The 17383-nt window shown below is 61.0% G+C and overlaps 1 protein-coding gene across 1 annotated transcript in view; it reads left to right on the top strand.

The window, feature by feature from the left end:
• The window catches only part of ANKMY1 (ankyrin repeat and MYND domain containing 1), a 28320-nt gene that overhangs the window by 1701 nt on the left and 9236 nt on the right, over window positions 1–17383 (top strand). The window contains exons 3-13 of the mRNA XM_055121186.1: window positions 283–410; window positions 719–870; window positions 2116–2275; window positions 3902–4045; window positions 8161–8630; window positions 10779–10995; window positions 11083–11262; window positions 12384–12853; window positions 13417–13588; window positions 14425–14565; window positions 15481–15624. Of these exons, the coding sequence (XP_054977161.1) occupies window positions 283–410; window positions 719–870; window positions 2116–2275; window positions 3902–4045; window positions 8161–8630; window positions 10779–10995; window positions 11083–11262; window positions 12384–12853; window positions 13417–13588; window positions 14425–14565; window positions 15481–15624 (2378 nt within the window). The remainder of the gene's footprint in view (window positions 1–282; window positions 411–718; window positions 871–2115; window positions 2276–3901; window positions 4046–8160; window positions 8631–10778; window positions 10996–11082; window positions 11263–12383; window positions 12854–13416; window positions 13589–14424; window positions 14566–15480; window positions 15625–17383) is intronic.

Here is a 17383-nt window from a genome sequence, read left to right as displayed (position 1 = left end):
TTTCTCCTCAGGTGTCGCCCCAGCTCGCTTCAGCTGAGGTGCCGCCGCCGCCCTGCGCTGCAGGACACTGAACTGGAAGCACCGCCGGCGCTCCGGGGCTCAGATCCCAGGGGCGCCGGGGGCGGGGCCCGAGAGGGGGCGAGGCCCGGGTGGGGGCGGGGCCCGAGCGGGGGCGGGCCGGTCTCCAGGGAAACCCGACGCTCTGGGCGCTTCCGGCGCTCTACTGCGTGTGGGCTTGTGCGGAGCTGCCGCCCTCTAGGGCGGATGGGGGGTGTCCGTGAGTCCCGAGCCCCGTGCAGGCCTCGGCGCCCCGGCCCGCCGTCCCCGGGCTAGGACAGAGGAGACTCGGCCGTGCGCTGGCCCCTCCCTCTGCTTTCACCCCCCGGAGGGCATCCGTGGGCCTCTCCCAGGTTTCCCGGGGTTGTGGGAGTGGGAGTGTGGGACCCCGTGTGCGTGTGTGCCTGAGTGAGCTCGTGTGAGACCGCGTGCGTGCGCATGTGGCCGCGCAAGAGGGCACGACTGATTTTTCGAGCGAGTGAGCGAGTTTGCGAGTGTGTGTGAGTGTGTGTGTGTGTGCGCGCGCGCATATGTGTGTGATCATGCAAGGCTGTGGCCCTGAGGGTCTGGTGCGTGCGTGTTAGCGTGTGTGCCCCTGAGCGTGGCGGCCCAGCAGGCGGGGAGGCACTCCTGGGCTGAGGGTGACCCAGGTTTCTTCCAGGTGGTGGGTGACAGCCTGGAGCCTCCCTCGCCCTCCGTGGCCCCTGTGGGCCAAGAGCTCGGCGCACCTGTGGCCCCTGACGAGGAGCAGAAGGCATCTCCGTTGTCCGGGGATGGGCAGACCGTGTGGAGCCCGGCGGGCTCCGGGCAGAGGTGTGGGCCTTCCCAGAGGGAGTCCTGAGCTGGGTGGGCCTGGTCGGGGGTGCTGCCCTGGGGAGGGGGTCGCGGGCCCTTGTCACCTCCCGCTCACCTCCAGGGCCGGGGACGTGTCTGCGGGGCAAGGCCCTGGGCCACAGGGGTTACAGAGGCAGTCTAGCCTCAGTGAGGCTAAGGACCCGCTCGGTAGAGGGGCTGGGGGCCTCTGCTCCCCCCATTTCCGGCGACCCCCATGTGGCCCTCAAGCTCCTTGGCTGTAATGAAAAATTTCAAAGGGCCTCAAAATTGTTTCATTTTTTTTCTGGAAAAAAAATTTGTTAGATTTTCCATCTTTTCTCCACTAAATGATTCCCCCCCCCCCTTACTGTTACTATTTAAACACAAGTAACCACCGTTCCTGCCAGGCGGAAAATGGGCCAGTTCTGGTGCCCGCACAGACTGTGGTGCCACCCCATGCCTGGCATGTGCCCTGGTCAGCAGGCAGGACGCTCCTGGGCCTGGCCCGACCCAAACTGCCTTTTCCAAGCAACTCCAGGGGCTCCCTGGAATGGGGTCAGCTCTGGGAAGGTGGGATTCAGGTGTATCACCTGACCTGGCCCCGCGACAGCATGCTGGCCTTGACTTCCTCCGGCACCTGCGGCTTGGCGCGGGGCGGGGGAACCTGGGTGCTGGCAGCCAGACCCCCACACCCCAGGGCCCCCTGCTGCCGGCCACCCTCACAGGCATCCCAGAGGGGCCCTTAGTTCCACTGAGCAGAGCAGGAGAGTAGTGACCACCAGGGGCAGGGCATGTGGAGGATGGGGGGCAGGTCGGTCAGGGTCTGAGGAGGGTCTGGGGAGGGCCCCGGAAGGGAATGGCAAGGGTTGGTGGGGGGGTTGGGGAAGTTCCAGGGAGGGTCACTGGGGGCCTTCTCGGCCCAAGCATGAGAGAGCAGTCAGGGCCGCACCTCCTTGTTCTCAGTGCTGCAGGCATTGGTACTGGGGGCGTAAGCAGTTCCTGCCTCAGTGAGACCCCTGGGGCATGTGCACTCAGCAAGTAGCCAGGGGTTCAGTGGGGTAGGATCCTGGCATGGCCCCTGCAGACTTCCTCAGCTCCTCCCTTCCCGCCCTGTCCATGGCTGGCAACACACCCTCCGTGCCTCGGTTTCCCTTCCTGCAGTTCTGCCCTGCTTGGGGCGGTGAGGGAGGCTCCGAGCACAGTGTTGCTCTGGAGCCTCCAGCTGCCCAGAATGCCCTCTCCTAGGAGCCCCTCCGAACCCCCGGAGGAGGAGATGCTGGACTTCTGCAGGGATCTGGAGCTGGACCACGTCATGCAGGAGTGGCAGGACGGCTGCGTGTACCAGGGGGAGTTGGGCCATGGCATGAGGATGGGCTGTGGGCAGTTCTCCTGGCCGACAGGCGAGGTGAGCCCCTCCCGGGGGCGGGGCTGGGGGGCTTGTAGCTGAAGGCCTGACCTTACCCACTCAGACACATCCCTGCCACACGCCTACGGCTGGAGTCCCGGGGCATGGCCTTGGAGCAATACCAATTTGGGCGTGTGTCCAGCCATGAGATCCGGGCAGCCTTGTGACTGAGGCTGGGCAGAGGAGTAGCCTGTCCGGCTGGGTCAGCCCGTCCACCAGGGCTTCAGAGCTGCCCACCTGGCCCTGGCCACCTCAGTGGAGACTGAAAAGCACCCGGTGTGTTAGTGACGCCGGTGGGGTGGTTCTCGGTGTCTGGGAACATCTGAGGATGCCGGGGTAGGACTCCCCACCCTGAAGCCTGGGAGGAAGGTGGGCGCTGCCAGTGTGTGTGTCTCAGAGGCTCCATGGGGGTCCCAGCCCTGCTCCCCTTTCCTGGAATCCTGTTACACAACGATGGGGTCTGTGGATGGTGTGTAGGGCTAGATTCTGGCCACTAGAGGGCGCCCAGGTTCCAGCTCTTTCCAACAGGTCCTGCAGGTGTCTGGGGGGCTGCCGAACTGCAGAAACCCAGGGCAGAGATTTTGGCAGTCCTATTTCAGTGTGTGTGTGTGGGGTTCTTCCTCAGAGATCCCCAGGCTAGGGGCACTGCGCAGAGTGCCCGGGTTCGGGTGCAGCCTGCTTCTCGCATCCATCTTGCAGGGGCTCTTCTTGTCGTGACTGAGGTGGGGGAAGGGATGCAAAGGGGCAGTGCTTCTGCCGCCACCTGAGTGTCACGCCCAGTGGGGGCATCTGGTTGGAAAGACAGGCACTAGCACATGCAAATGACCAATCAGCTGAGCACACGCCTGTAGGAGAGCCTGTAGGTTCATCGCACAGCCCTGTGCTACTCAGTCTGGAGACGGCTCGTGTGCCACAGGCGCTCTTCTAAGAGGCCGTCTCCCCTTCCTCTGCCTCCCTAACATCCTGGCTCTCCGTGCCCGGCGTGGAGCGTCTCACTCAGCCCCTCAGCCCTTTGCCTGTAGTTGGTCCAGGTGTGGGAGCAGCCTCGATGGGTCTCAGGCTTCCACCCTGAGTCTGTGTGTGTGTCCCCAGCGCCCTGGGCATGTCTGCCCCTGCTGGCGGCTGGCCCTGGGCAGGACTGGGGCAGATGCCAGACTGGGGGCATTTTCCGAGTTGGTGCTAAGGCACACCTTTGAGACCCTTTGTTTTAACAGATGCAGGGGCCAGGGGAGGGATGGAGAAGCCAGGGCTGGGCAGGGTGGGCACAGTCAATGGCTGAGCCCCAGGAAGGGGGTACTTGCCCAGAGGACAGTGGGGTGAAGAAGAGGAGCGGTAGTTGGTGAGGGGGGTGGCAGATGGACATGGAACTTCTGGGGACCCATTCTGCCTAGGGGTGAACCTGGCAGAGCCAGGCCTGGGGGTGCAGGGTCTGAGCCTCTGTAGAACTTTCTCCAGGATGCCGTGCACAGAGTGAGTGACTGTCGGGGCAGGGCTGGGGCTGGGTCCCTAAGCAGGGACAGACTCTGCTTCTCCACGGTGGGCACGGGACACAGCCCTCCCCTCCCTCCTAGGGCTCGGAACCAGCTCTGAGGGTCGCCAGGAAAGCCGCCCCTTCCCCTCCCACAGGTGTACCGCGGGCAGTTCTACCGGGACCACCGCCACGGCGTGGGCACCTACATGTGGCCGGACGGCTCCAGTTTCACAGGCACGTTTTACCTCAGCTCCCGAGAAGGCTACGGCACCATGTACCTTAAGCCCAGTGTCTTCAAGGTGAGGAGAACTGGCCAGGTGGCCCTGGGCAGATCAGTCAGGTTTTGGAAGTGTGTGTTTCGGAAGGAGCTTTCTCATTCTTCATAGTTCTCACAGTGTCAGTAGTCAGACCCACAGGAGGAAAAGAAAATGGAGGTGAGAATCCGAGAAGTGTCTTCATTGTTGCGTATCTCAGTGTGGGGCATCATTTTTTTTGCGATTTTTATACATTTTATTTTCATAAAGTAGTTCACAATTGTTCATTAAAGATAATATTCAAACACCCACCCCACCAGTGAGCATCTTCCCATCACAATAAGGGAAGTGTGTGAAGGTTGTTGTATTTCATTCTGGGGCCATTTAAGCCCATATATAAGAGAACACAAGCAAGTATGTTAAAAGCAAACACATGTGTGCTACTTTAGGTACATTCTTGGCCCCTCGCTCCAGGAAATAGTGCATCACTCTCTTCAGGGAGCTTTATTTTTATTTTATTTTATTTTGCTTTTTTGGGTCACACCTGGCGATGCACAGGGGTTACTCCTGGCTCTACACTCAGGAATTACCACTGGCCATGCTCAGGGGACCATATGGGATGCTGGGATTTGAACCTGGGTCGACCGCGTGCAAGGCAAATGCCCTACCTGCTATGCTATCTCTCCAGCCCCAGGGAGCTTTATTTTATAGTCTCTGGATCTTGGCTGTTGATGACATTACATGGCCCCAGGGGCAGTTTGTGGGCATGACTGCCAAGCTACTGGAAAACTGGGGACCTGGGGGGAGGAGGCCCAATCCCGATCCGAGCAGGCTTGGAGATCTCCGCCATGGGTCAGTGTGGGGCATCTTGCAGGCTCGGCCTCTCCTCTGATGAGAGGAAATGACCAGATTTACTTTGTTTGCAGCCTGAAGGCATACCCTGTGCCCCAGAAAGACTTCTGGCTCCAATGCCAACACCACCCTTTTCTTCATGGTAGCACTCACAGTGGTAGGACACAGAGTGCCTGGCGCACGAGTCCCAGCATCTGGCAGGCACAGAGCTGGGTGATCGCTACCCCAGGAGAAACGTGGGTTCCGTGACCCAAACCGGCACCACACCCGGGCTGCCCCCCAACCCGTCCTTGGGTCTGGTTCACAACAGCTGCACGCTGCAGACGTCAGATTCTGGTAGTTCCGCCTGGAGCTGCACGTGCCTCCGGTCCCCAGGCTCAGACGCTGAGGGGCTGCGGATGGCGCCCAGCATTTCTGAAACACAGCAAGGAGCTGCGGCCACCAGATGGCTGTGCTGCTCCCACGTCTCCCTCTCAGAGAACCTGGCAAGGTACTGAGAGCATCCTGCCCACACAGCAGAGCCTGGCAAGCTCTCCGTGGTGTATTCAATATGCCAGATAGAGTAACAGTGATGGGTCTCATTCACCTGACCCTGAAATAGCCTCCAATATGGCACCCCAGGAAGAATGAGTAAAGAGAGGCTGCTAAAATCTCAGCTAGGACGAATGTAGACGTTACTGGCACCTGCTTGAGAAAATCAATGAAAATGGGATGACAATGATGCAGTGATACAGTGAAATGGTTGGGTTCCAGAGACATCTCTGTAGAGCACTAATCCATCTGGGGATTCAACTGGTCGTCTCTGGCCCGGGGCTGTTGGTGTGCTAAGGTGGCACCTGGAGGCATATTGTGGGGGTGACAGCCAATATCTGCTGGGCGGGCGGGGAGCTGGGGAGGGACAGCCCAGCACCTCTGCCACCACGCGGCCTGGAGATTCAGTCCTGAACCCACATACCTGGGCCTTGCTTGTGGAAGCTCTTGGTCCCCGGGATTCCATCTGGAGTAGTGGGGAGACTACACCTGCTCCATCTGGGGTGCCCCCGTGAAATTGGCTCGGTGTGGGGCCCAGAGAGATCTCTGGTGCTGTGGTGAGACTAATCGGTTTCAAGTAGTTTAGTGAACTTTGTTTTGTGTTGCCTTGGTGGGGGGCGTCTGAGCTGGAGACCAGCAGGGCTGTCCCCACAGTGCCTGGTGATTGTCCGGCCCACACTGGCCTTTGGTGCTGCCTCGGCCCCCTGACTCCAGTCAGTGAGTTTGGGTGGCTTGTTTCGGGGCTGGGGGGTGATTGGGCCACCTGGCGGTGCATGGGAACCATGTGGGTTGCTGGGGCTGGAAACCGTGTCTGCTGCGTGCCAGGCCAGTGCCCTCCAGCTCTGCTGTCCCCCGCATTCCCCATTCCGTGAAGAGTCATGGTCAGGCACCCCTGCCGGCAGACACATGTTCTGGGAAATGCATCCTGGGGCATTTTGTCATGGCGACAACATCCCAGCATGCGCAAGGGGCAGGAGGACGGCCTGCAACACACCTGGCCCCCGCGGGGGCCTCTGTGCAGGTCGGCCGTGCCTGTGGAGCGTCTTGGCGGTGGCGTGTCCGGCTCCCTCCCCACTGCCCCTCACAGCCCGCCTCACCCTCCACCATCTGGGCTGACCACTGTTTGTTTCCCTGTCTCTGGAACCTTCCAGAATCCCATACTGGGTCTCCCACTGTGTCGGGCCAAGGGTTTCTCTCTCTGCTCCAGGCCTGACTCTGGGCCCAGCGGGTGTGCTGTGGGGCTGCAGTAACACACGTGGGTCTGGTTCACAACAGCTGCACGCTGCAGACGTCAGATTCTGGTTGTTCCGCCTGGAGCTGCACGTGCCTCCGGTCCCCAGGCTCAGACGTGAGAGGCGCTGCGGATGGCGCTCAGCGTTTCTGAAACCCAGCGAGGAGCTGTGGCCGCCAGAGGGCTGTGCTGCTCCCGGGTCGAGCGTGACCTCTCCCCTTGCTCCTCATCCTGGGCAGCACTGGGTCTTGTGAGGTTCGTTTCTCTGAAGTAAAGACAGATTTCACTTGGAGGTTTTTAGGAAGGGGAAGGAGGGAAAGTGAACATGTAACACACTCGAGAGAACACGGTCTTCTCCAGAGGTGGAGAGTGTTGGACCCAGGGTTCGACATCGACGCATGAAAGTCTGCACCTCCAGAGGGGGGCTGCAGGCGACACGTGTGTTCGACCACACGGGCAAAGCAGCACCTGGGCTCGGGCAGCATATGCGCCTTTGTGAAAAGCGTTTAGCCGTTCTGAACTTAGTCCTATACTAAGTGTCCCCCCCCACCCGCGTGGGGAGTTCCTTTTCCCTTATCTTCTACTTTCCAATAAACTTTTCTACTTCCTAAAAAATAATAATAATAATAATAATAATAATAATAATAATAATAATAAGCCAGTCTTGTGCCTGTGTTCTGGAATTCTGCTGTGGTTTGAGGCTGTGGGCTCAGAGGAGCAGGCGAGCTGTCCCTGTCAGCTCTCGTGTTCCCGTCGGTGTTCTGAGGTGCTCTGTGCTGGCACCCTTGTTCAGGCCCGTGCTGCTTCCATGCGGGCAGTTCTGAAGCCAGAGCTGGTGCTCTCTATGCAGTGCTCGCTCGACATTTGCTGCATCTCCTGAGCCGCCTTCCCATGGAGGAACCATTGAGGAACTGGCCTTTCCACATACTTCCTGGTTTTGTTCGAGCACCACGCCTCATGATGCTTGGGACCTCCCCTGGCCTGGGTACTCGGGCACAGCCCCGTGTGGGACCAGGCAGACAACGCACCCCCGCCCTTTGGGCCTCTCCTCAGCCCCACCTGTGTCTCTCTTGTTCAGTTTGTTTGCTTTTATTTGCTTCATGTGCCAAACCTGGCTGGCTCGGGGCTCATGCCGGCGGGCTGGAGCCTGGAGGCGAGGGCCCCGCTCACGCGTGCCGTCGCAGCCCCGCCTTCCTTCCCGAGAGTGTCTCGTAACCACGTTTCTGAGTGATGCTCAGGCCTGGCTGACGTGGCGTCCGTGCTGAGCTGTCCTGGCTGCCACACGGGGCTCTCTCCCCTGGCTCTGTCCTGCCCTCTGCTCGCGGGAGGGTGCTCCACCAGCGCCAGCACACTGCGCAGCAGGTCCCCCGTGTCTGGGTTGGGGTGTCTGCCGCGCCCCGTGCTCCCGGTGCACAGTAACAGACCTTCAGCCTCGCGTTCCAGGAGCGTGTGGGTTTCGGCCTCTGCTCTCTCAGCTGGACGCACAGGTGCCGCTGGCCCCGCACTGCCCGGCTGACTGTTCCTGCCTGTTGCTTTCCCGCCGCAGGGGCTGTACAAGGCAGACAGGCGGTTCGGGCCTGGCTTCGAGACGTACACCGATGGCAGCCAGGACGTGGGGCTGTGGCTCCGGGAGCACCTCATCCAGCTGTGCACGCCTGTGCCCATGGGCTTCTCCATGCAGGACCACCCCGAGTTCTCCAGCTTCCTGAGCTGCACCCCGGCACGAGCCAGGCTCTCTGACGAGCCCAGGGCAGAGCAGGCGCCCGGCCCCGAGCCGGACCCCTTCCCCTACCCTTACAAGCAGCTCCTGCAGGACGACGGCCTGGCCCTGCCCCCAGACATGGACGTCTACTCCACCGACAGCGGCCACCTGCCCCTGCCCGCCTCGATGCAGCAGGACCTGGACACCCGCATCTTCCTCAGCGAGACGCCCCCGCCCAAGGACGAGAAGCCTTGGGCCGTCAAGAACGAGACCCCCTTGTTGGTCCAGATGCAGAGGCATGCCTACAGGTTCAGGTGCGGCCCGGCACAGCTGCCCACTCTGCCTGCCCGCTGCCCGGGAGCTGGACACGTGGGCAGGGGGCGGCTGAGTTCCAGCCTGGGCTGCTTCCTCCCAGGAGCTGAGCGCCACCCCTCGGGCCTCCTGGCCCGTGCACACGGGGGTCGTACAGAGCAGGGCTGGCGAGCCTGGGGCAGGAGCACCGCGGGCTAGAGCGAGCACCTGGCTGTAGGGTTTCGGGGACACCTGGCACCCAGGAAACCGCCCCCTAAGTGATGTTACAACTACGTGAGGGGACACAGCTTCATAGCGCCACTGTGTGTGTGTGTCATATGATGCTGCCCGCCCCCGACTCTGTACATCCACTGTCCCCCGACACTTCACTTCTCGCCTCCTTCCCCCCTCACATGGCCACCTCAGTTCTGCAGCCAGTGTCCAAGGATACCCCCCCCCACTGTCCTTCATGTGCCCTGAGCATCTGTCCCTCCCTCGGGACACACCATCCTCTCCCCTCTCCTCTTGCTTCTCCCCCCTCCCCTCTCTTCCTCCTCTTCCTCCTCCTGCTGCTGCTGCTCCTCCTCTCCCCCCCTTATTTTTTTGAAGAGTCTCAGTTCTGTTTTTTCATGGAGCCTGGACCAGGCGACTTCCCCAGCAACAAATAATTGAGGGGTCCTTAGAAAATGGATGCTTAAAATTAATATATTCAGAGATGGAGCAGTAGTACAGCAGGTAGGGCGTTTGCCTTGCCTGTGACCAACCTGGGTGTTATTCCTGAGTTCCCATTTGGTCCCTTAAGCACCACCTGGAGTAATTCCAGAGTGCAGAGCCAGGAGTAACCCCTGAGCATCTCCAGGTGTTGCTCCAGCTCCAAAAACACACACAAAAAAAACCCCACAAAAATTAAAAAATTCCAGTATGTTTTAGTCTGCCTCAAACTTGGTCTTCAGATATCCCCCAAAGTGTTAGAGAATTCACATTCCATGAGCACAAGGCTGATTCTGTCCATTCTCCCACTCCCACCCATCCATCCGCCTGTCAGCCACCCAGCCATCCACCACCTGTCAACTACCCATCACCCACCCACCCATCCATTCTCCTGTCAACCACCCACTCATCTATCCATCCATCCACCTGTCACCCACTCATCTATCCATCCATCCACCTGTCAACTACCTACCCACCCATCCATCTGTCCATCCTCCTGTCAATTACCCATCACCCATCCATCCATCCATCCATCTTCCTGTCAGCCACCTATCACCCACCCATCCACCCACCCATCCATCCATCCTCCTGTGAACCTACCCATCACCCACCCACCCATCCACCTGTCAACCACCCATCACCCACCCACCCATCCACCTGTCAACCACCCATCACCCACCCACCCATCCATCCACTTGTCAACCACCCATCACCCACCCACCCATACATCCTTATGTCAACCACCCATCACCCTCCACACATCCATCCGTCCACCCGTCACCCACCCACCCATCTACCTGTCAGCCACCTGTCACCCACCCACCCATCCATCCACCTACCTGTCAAACACCCATCCATCCACCTGTCAACCACCATTACCCACGCATCCATCTGTCCATCCTCCTGTCAGTCACCCATCACCCAGCCATCCATCCACCTGTCCTGTCAACCACCATCATCCATCCATCCATCCATCCATCCACCCACCCATCCATCCACCTACTCATCTGATCACCCTCCTGTCAGCCACCCACGTACCCCGCACCCTCTGTTCACCGACCCACTGACCAGTCCAGCCCTCCGAGCACCCATACCAACCTCCCCACCTTCCATCCATCTCTCCAACCACATACCTTTCCCTCTGCCTTGTCCCTGCTAGAACCTGTTTAATTCCCCATCTGTCCCCACCCATCCCTCTGTCATTACTCATCTGTCAGTCTGTCCCCTGACTGATCCACCCATTCATCTACTTGCCCTCAGTCTATCTGCCTGAGCCCATCTGCCCACCCACGGCAGCTGTGCCCACGCTGACTGGTGCTGGGGACAGGTAACTGCTGTGGGCAGTGTGCTGAGAACAGAGTGGCTGTGGGCGCTCTGAGAGCCCACTGAGGAGTGGACTGTCCACGGCAGCCGTGTGGACGGCAGAGGGACGAGGCCCTGCTGAAGACACTGTCCCGCAGGCACAGGACAGCGCATGGCAGATGGAGGATGGACGCCATCCTGGCGGGGGACCGCACGGGCTTCGGGCAGCCGGGGCCCAAGGAGCAGCTGGCGGCGGAGATGATCCTGAAGGCCGGGCAGGGCGACCTCGACTGGGTGCGCCTCGTCCTGCAGAGCAAGCACACCAGCCCCGACGTGGCCGACTCCCGGGGCTACTGCGCGCTGGCCTCTGCCGCCGTGAGCTCACCGGGTCCCGTCCGGTGGGGAGTGCCAGGGCGGCCCTGCCCCGGCCCACCTGCACCACTGAGCCCGCTCTGTGCCCAGGTCCACTGCCACACGGACATCGTCCAGCTCCTCCTGGACTACGGGGCCGACGTGAACAAGTGCTCGGACGAGGGCCTCACGCCGCTCGCCATGTGTGTCCTGCTCTACTACCCGGCCTGGACCTTCAAGTGCAACGTGGCCGAACGCACAGTGTCCCTGTTCAAGCAGGACATCACCTGGGTGAGGAGGCCGGTGTGACAGAGGGTGGGCCCCAGGCACTGGCCCATGGTCCATCCCCGCAGCCCTCAGGAGTGACCCCTGAGCACAGAGCTGGTAGTAGGGGCCAGCACCGCTGGGGGTTGGCCCCAAACCAAGCTAGAACAGAAAGGAAAGTGGGGCTGGGAGGGGCTGCTCCCCCCACCCTGTGTCGCTCCCCCCACTCTGTCCCCATCTGTCCCAGGAGGGGCCACTCTCCCGCCCACCCCCATCCTGGACTCTCGTTGCTGCTGTCTGACCTCCAGGCAGTGCAGATTCCTGGACCCCGTTGGTGCTGGGAGCCCCCCACCCCCTGTCAGCACCTGCAGGTGCTCAGGGAAGCGTTGGGCCAGGCACTGACCTTGGTCACCACATGCTGGCCAAGCGCCCTGGGCCTGCGCTTGGTCTCTGGCTCCACGTGTGGCTTTTACTGAGGAAGCTCCGTCCCTGGGGCCAGGACAGCTTCTCTGTCCCCCCCTCATCTCCTGCAGTGGCCCCAAGGGATACGGGATGGGCCTTGTCCTGGCAGCGGTGCGTCCAGGCCCTTCCAGGACCCCCATACATAGGAGAGCGACCACCTGCCCAGCCAGTGGCCAGGGAAGGACCAGGAGCCACGGAGGCCTGGAAAGCCCTCTCTCTTGGGGAGGGGGCTGTCCTGCAGGATGCCACCCCGGAGGGCACAGGGCCACCCAGCTCTCCCCGCCGACAGCGCACGTCTAAAGTGGGCTCTGTCCTGACAGTGTCCTGCCCGCCCAGCAGGTCAGCGGGGTCCATCCCCCACTGACAGCCCCCAGCTCCCGCCTCGAGGCCAGTGTGTCCTGGGGATGCCCAGAAGGGTCTGGGGCTCAATTGGGCCCTCAAGCTCCAGTGGGCCAATGAGGGACATGTGGGCTGTTGAGGGACACAGGGCGGGGCTGCTGAGGGACACACAGAGCAGGGCCGCTGAGGGACACAGGGCAGGGCCGCTCAGGGACGCGTGGGCGCCTCTATGCTCATCTCATCCCACTGTTTCAGTTCTGGGGCCTCATTTGGGGAGTCCGTGGTGGTGACAGGTTTGGCGTCTGTGCCGCCACGCCGGCCTCGTTGACTTTCTGCTCCCTGTGAAGGACACCCCGAGGCTCGCCGTGTGCTCTGCTCACACCCTCTCCAATGTGGACATGGGGCCGCAGCCCGTGCACAGAGAGGACTCTGTACCCACTGCGGGCCCCCACGAGGTGAGTCTGGCGCTACCCCCAGCGCCCTTGGAAGGCTCCTTCGAAGCCACGTCCTCCGCCCCGGAGATGTCGTGGGAGTCCAGCGAGCTGTGGAGCAGTTTACAGGACTGGAGCTCCTCGCACGGGGACAGCCTCAGCGACCTGGAGTTGGACCTGGACGTCAGGTCTGGCCATCAGGGCAAGCTGAGCTCTCAGAGCCTCTTCGAGTCCATGCTGTGCGTGCGGAACTTCTCCGTCAGGCTGTCGCGGGACATCGTGGAGCGGGGCGTGCTGGCCTCCTATGGCCTGCACCGGCTGTCCTCGCTCCAGTGCAGCGACTCCAGCAGGGGTGGCCTGTGGAAGATGGTGCAGTCCATGGCGGAGTGAGTGGACACTGCTGGGTGGGGCGGCTCTGAACAGTCTTATGGGAAGCTTCACCTGACAAGTGTGGGGCTGTGGTGCAGGGGTCACGGTGCGGGGGGCCTGGGGAGGCAGGAGATTGTCTTCCTGCACAGCATATAGATGCATGCACATGGCCACACCTCTCGCCCAGACACACTGATTCACCCCAGGACACACACACACACACACACCGTGGGCACCGATCACCCAGGGCACTTGCCGATGGACACTCACCTGAGGCTGCTCACCTGTGGGCTCACTGTGGACACATGCACCCTTGGACACACGCTCAACGTGAACAGCACTAGCCCACGTACACGTGCACCATCACACCTCCCCGCAGATGCATATCGTATACATGTGTTGCCATGTGCATCATGGTGTGCACACGCGTGATGTGGCCATGTGTGTGCTGTGTGCTCTCAAACCCTCCCTGTCTCCCTCTCCGGGCTCCGTGTCCTCCAAGGTGGGTGATGTTGCCCTGCGAGGCAGGTCTGGTGGCAGGTGACCCCAGGACTCAGAGACCCCTTCCCACTCTCCACAGGCAAAGGAGCCGGTGGTCGACCATCTGCATGCTGCTGCGCCGTGGCGCTGACCCCAACCTGAGCCGCGTGCCCATGCCGGTGCTCTTCTTTGCCGTGAAGGCAGGAGACGTGGACGGAGTGCGGCTGCTGCTGGAGAGCGGGGCCCGCACCGACATCCACTACCCCCCTGAGGTGGGCTGGGAGTGACTCTGGGGTCTGAGGTGATGGTGACGGGAGCCACGCTGGGGGCCTGAGGTGACAGAGAGGGGAACTACATGGAAGGGCTGAGGTGACAGTTACCAGAGCCGCAGTGGGGGGACTGAGCAACAGTGACCAGAGCTGTGGGGGCTCTGAGGTGATGGTGACAGGATTCTTATGGGGGGCTGGGGTGACAGTGACAGGAGCCATGGAGGGCTGGAGTGACAGTGACAGTAGCCGTGGGGGGGCTGAGGTGTTGGTGACAGCACCTGTGGGGGGGTGAGGTGAGGGTGACAGGAGCCTCTGAAGGGGAGCTGAGGTGTTGGTGACGGGAGCCGTCAGTGGGGGGGCTGTGGTGACAGTGACAGGAGCGGTGGGGGACTGTGGTGTGGTGATGCAATCTGTGGGGGGCCTGAGATGCGGGTGACGGGAGCTGCAGTGGGGGGCTGGGTGGCAGATCCTGGGTTAGGTTTGGTCTGCTTCAGCCCCCTCTTCCTCCATGTGTGCGACCCCTTCCCTGTCCCCGGATGAGGGCCCTGTCCTCTCCTGTGGCCGTGCGGAGGCTGCTGCACGGCCCCCCGTGGGGACCTGCTGTCCCGTGTCCCACTCCTCAGTACTGATCTGTAGGTGCTGAGGGCCTTGTGCACTGTGGATGGAGGCCCAGACGTGGCCATGAGCAAGCGCGGGACAAGGTGCAAGGGGCAGGAAAGCCAAGTGGGCGGCCGCGGTAGGGTTCGGGCATGGGACGGCTCCTCAGACGTGCGCAGTGGGGGGCGAGCTGGGCAGGGCCCTGGTCCCCAGTGCGGTCTGCGCCTCACCCCCTTCTGCAGCTCAGGTCCCTGACCCCCCTGCACATCGCGGCTGCCCTGCCCGGGGAGGAGGGCACCAAGATCACCGAGCTGCTGCTCCACGCCATCACTGACGTGGACGCCCGGGCCTCAGACCAGGAGGAGTTGTACAAACCCCACCAGGTGGGCGGGGCCGGGGCGGGGTGGGGCGGGGCCACGGACGGACGGGGCATGCCAGTAAGCAGGATGTGCTGGTTGGGCGGGGCATGTTGAGGTGGGCGGGGCATGTTTGGGTGGGCGGGGCTGACAGGAAGCTCAGGGGACCGCACCAGCAGCTAGTCCCTGCAGCGCTCTGCTTGCTGCCTTGCCCTGTCCCGGGGTCGGGGGGCCCGGGGCCCTGCAGGACAGGCGCTTCTCACCCCCACGTGGGAAGCACAGCCTGAGCCCTGGTCCAGTGGAGGCACAGAGCTCCCCCAACCATTAGGGGTATTTTGGATGGGAGAGGCCACTGGCTTTGTGTGTGTTGGTGTGTGTGTGTGTATTGCTGTTTGTGTCTGTGTGAATGTGTGGGTGTGCATGAGCGTGCTGGTGTGTGTGTGAATATGTGATTGATGTATTGGTGTGAGTGTTGTGATTGTGTGTGTGTCCATATGTGTACATGTGAGGGTGTGAGAGTGTGAATGTGTGTTGGTGTATGTGTGTGAATATGTGACTGAGTGTCTGAGTGTCTGAGTGTGTGGATATATGACAGTGTGAGAGTATCTGTGAGTGTAATGGTGTGTGTAAGTGTGAGTATGTGAGTGTGTTTATGTGTGAGTGTGTGTATATGTGAGAATATCTGAGTGTTGGTGTGTGTGTATGAATATGACAGGGTCTATGTGTGAGAGAGTGTGGATATGAGTGTGGGAGTATCTGTGAGCTTGTTGGTGTGGGTATGTGTGAGTATATGTGAGTGTATGTGAGTATGAGGGTATCTGTGAGTGTGTTGGTGTGTGTCTGTGTGTGTGAGCCTATAGTGCAGGTCTCGTGGGATTCAGTGGATACGTGAGCCCTGGGTACTGGCGAGGCTGAGTCAGGCATGACCCTGTGTGCACACAGCAGGATCTCCAACCATCCACCATGAAGCTGAGCGGTGAGCTGGGTCCCCCCAGCAACTACTATAACATGCCGGCCTCCGGGGAGGGGAGCCAGGGGGGCCGGACGCCTCTGCACGTGGCCTGTGAGCGCAACGACAATGAGAAGGTGAGCGGGTGTGACGTAGCCACAGCGGGCGAGGGCATGTGCACACCCACGTGTCACTGTGGTCCGTATGTGCTGGATGTGCTTGTGTGTTGTTATGCATGCACCAGCCCCCAGGTGTGCTGCAGTGTGCCTGTGTGCTCATGCCCCTGTGTGCCAGTATTTGTGTGTGCCCTTATATGTGTCTGTGTGTACTGTGTGTATAGCTGTGTGTGCCTGTTGTCTGTGTGCCTGTGTGTGTCAGTTTGCCCATGTGTGTGTCTGTATGTGCCCCTGTGTGTCTATGTGTGCCCATGCATGTGTCTGTGTATGCCTGTGCGTGTGTCTGTGTGTACCCATGTGTGTCTTTATGTGCCCATGCATGTCTGTGTGTGTCCAGGCATGTGTCTGCACGTGCCCGTGTGTGTGTCTCTGTGTGCCTATGCATGTGTCTGTGTGTGCCCGTGTGTCTGTGTGTGCCCATGTGTGTATCTGTGTGTCCCATGTGTCTGCGTGTGTGTATTTGTATGTGTGTATTTGCGTATGCCATGTGTATTCCCGCGTGTGTCCAGGCATGTCTGTGTGTGCCCATGCGTGTCTGTGTGTGCCCGTGCATGTGTTTGTGTGTGCCCGTGCATGTCTGCATGTGCCTGTGCATGTGTCTGCATGTGTTCGTGTGTGTATGCCTGACCTGTATGCATGTGGGTGTGCACACGTGTCCCCGGCTGTGCCCGAGAGTCTGCTGTTAGCCGTCAGTGCCTGTGGCAGGCTTAGGCTGGCTGTCCCAGTGGGGCGGGCCCACGTGGGCCGGGTAGTGATGGTGCAGGCGCAGGGGCTGGAGTCTGGGCCGTTTGGTTCCTCCCTGAAAGGCTTTGACCAGGTCTCGCCACAGGGAACAGGCGAGGCCAAAGCAGAGCTCGGGGGCCCAGCGCTGGTTTGTGTGAATGCTGGAGGCTCACATGGACAAACGTGTCTCAGACCCAGGCACACAGGCACCAAACCCGCCTACAGTGAGGCCCACGTCTGTGTTACATGCTGCCAATCACATGCAGCTCACTGCAAGCACATGTTCATACAGGCACACATGTACAGACACATTCAGATAGTGATACGTGCACACAGGCGTATGTTCACACGCAGACACATGCATGCAGGCTTGTATTCACACAGAGACAGACACATGTGCATACAGGCATGTTTTCGTTCCTCCCTGCAGTTCTGCAGCCCATCTTGGCCTCAGCCCCTGGCCTCCGTCCGGCCTCCGGCCCACACCTGCAGCCCCAGCCCCCAGCCCTGAGACCTGCAGCCATGGCCCTTCCTCGGCTATGGAAGGGCCGCTTATTTCCCTTCGGGTGGGATGTGTCCCCCCACCCCAACCTGATGCGCCTAAGTGGCCGGTGATGATGGGGCCACACTCTGCAGCGCACACAGTGGACCAGCCTTAGCTTACCCGCTGGCCTCGGGTGGCAGAGGCAGCTGGCCATGGCATGGGGACAGGAGCAGGCGTAGTCCCCAGCACGGGGGTGTCCACCCATGTGAGGTGGGGACTGGGTCAGGGGGAGGTGGCCATGCTTCCCTGCATCCATGTCCTGCAGAGCCCCTCGGGTCTGGGCCGGCACCAGGACCAGCTTACTCGAGAGGCGCCCAAGTCCATCCCACAGTGGGCTTGAGAGGTGTGGTCTGGACCCCATTTCTGCCTGTGCACATCTGGGGAGTCAGGCGGTGCAGAGTAGGGTGATCTCAGCCTCCAGGCCATGGGCTGGTCAGCTGAGCCGGGTGCTGC

This window comes from Sorex araneus, chromosome X (genome assembly GCF_027595985.1).
Source record: "Sorex araneus isolate mSorAra2 chromosome X, mSorAra2.pri, whole genome shotgun sequence".
In the NCBI taxonomy this organism is placed as follows: domain Eukaryota; kingdom Metazoa; phylum Chordata; class Mammalia; order Eulipotyphla; family Soricidae; genus Sorex; species Sorex araneus.
This window is presented reverse-complemented; position numbering and strand designations above follow the sequence as displayed.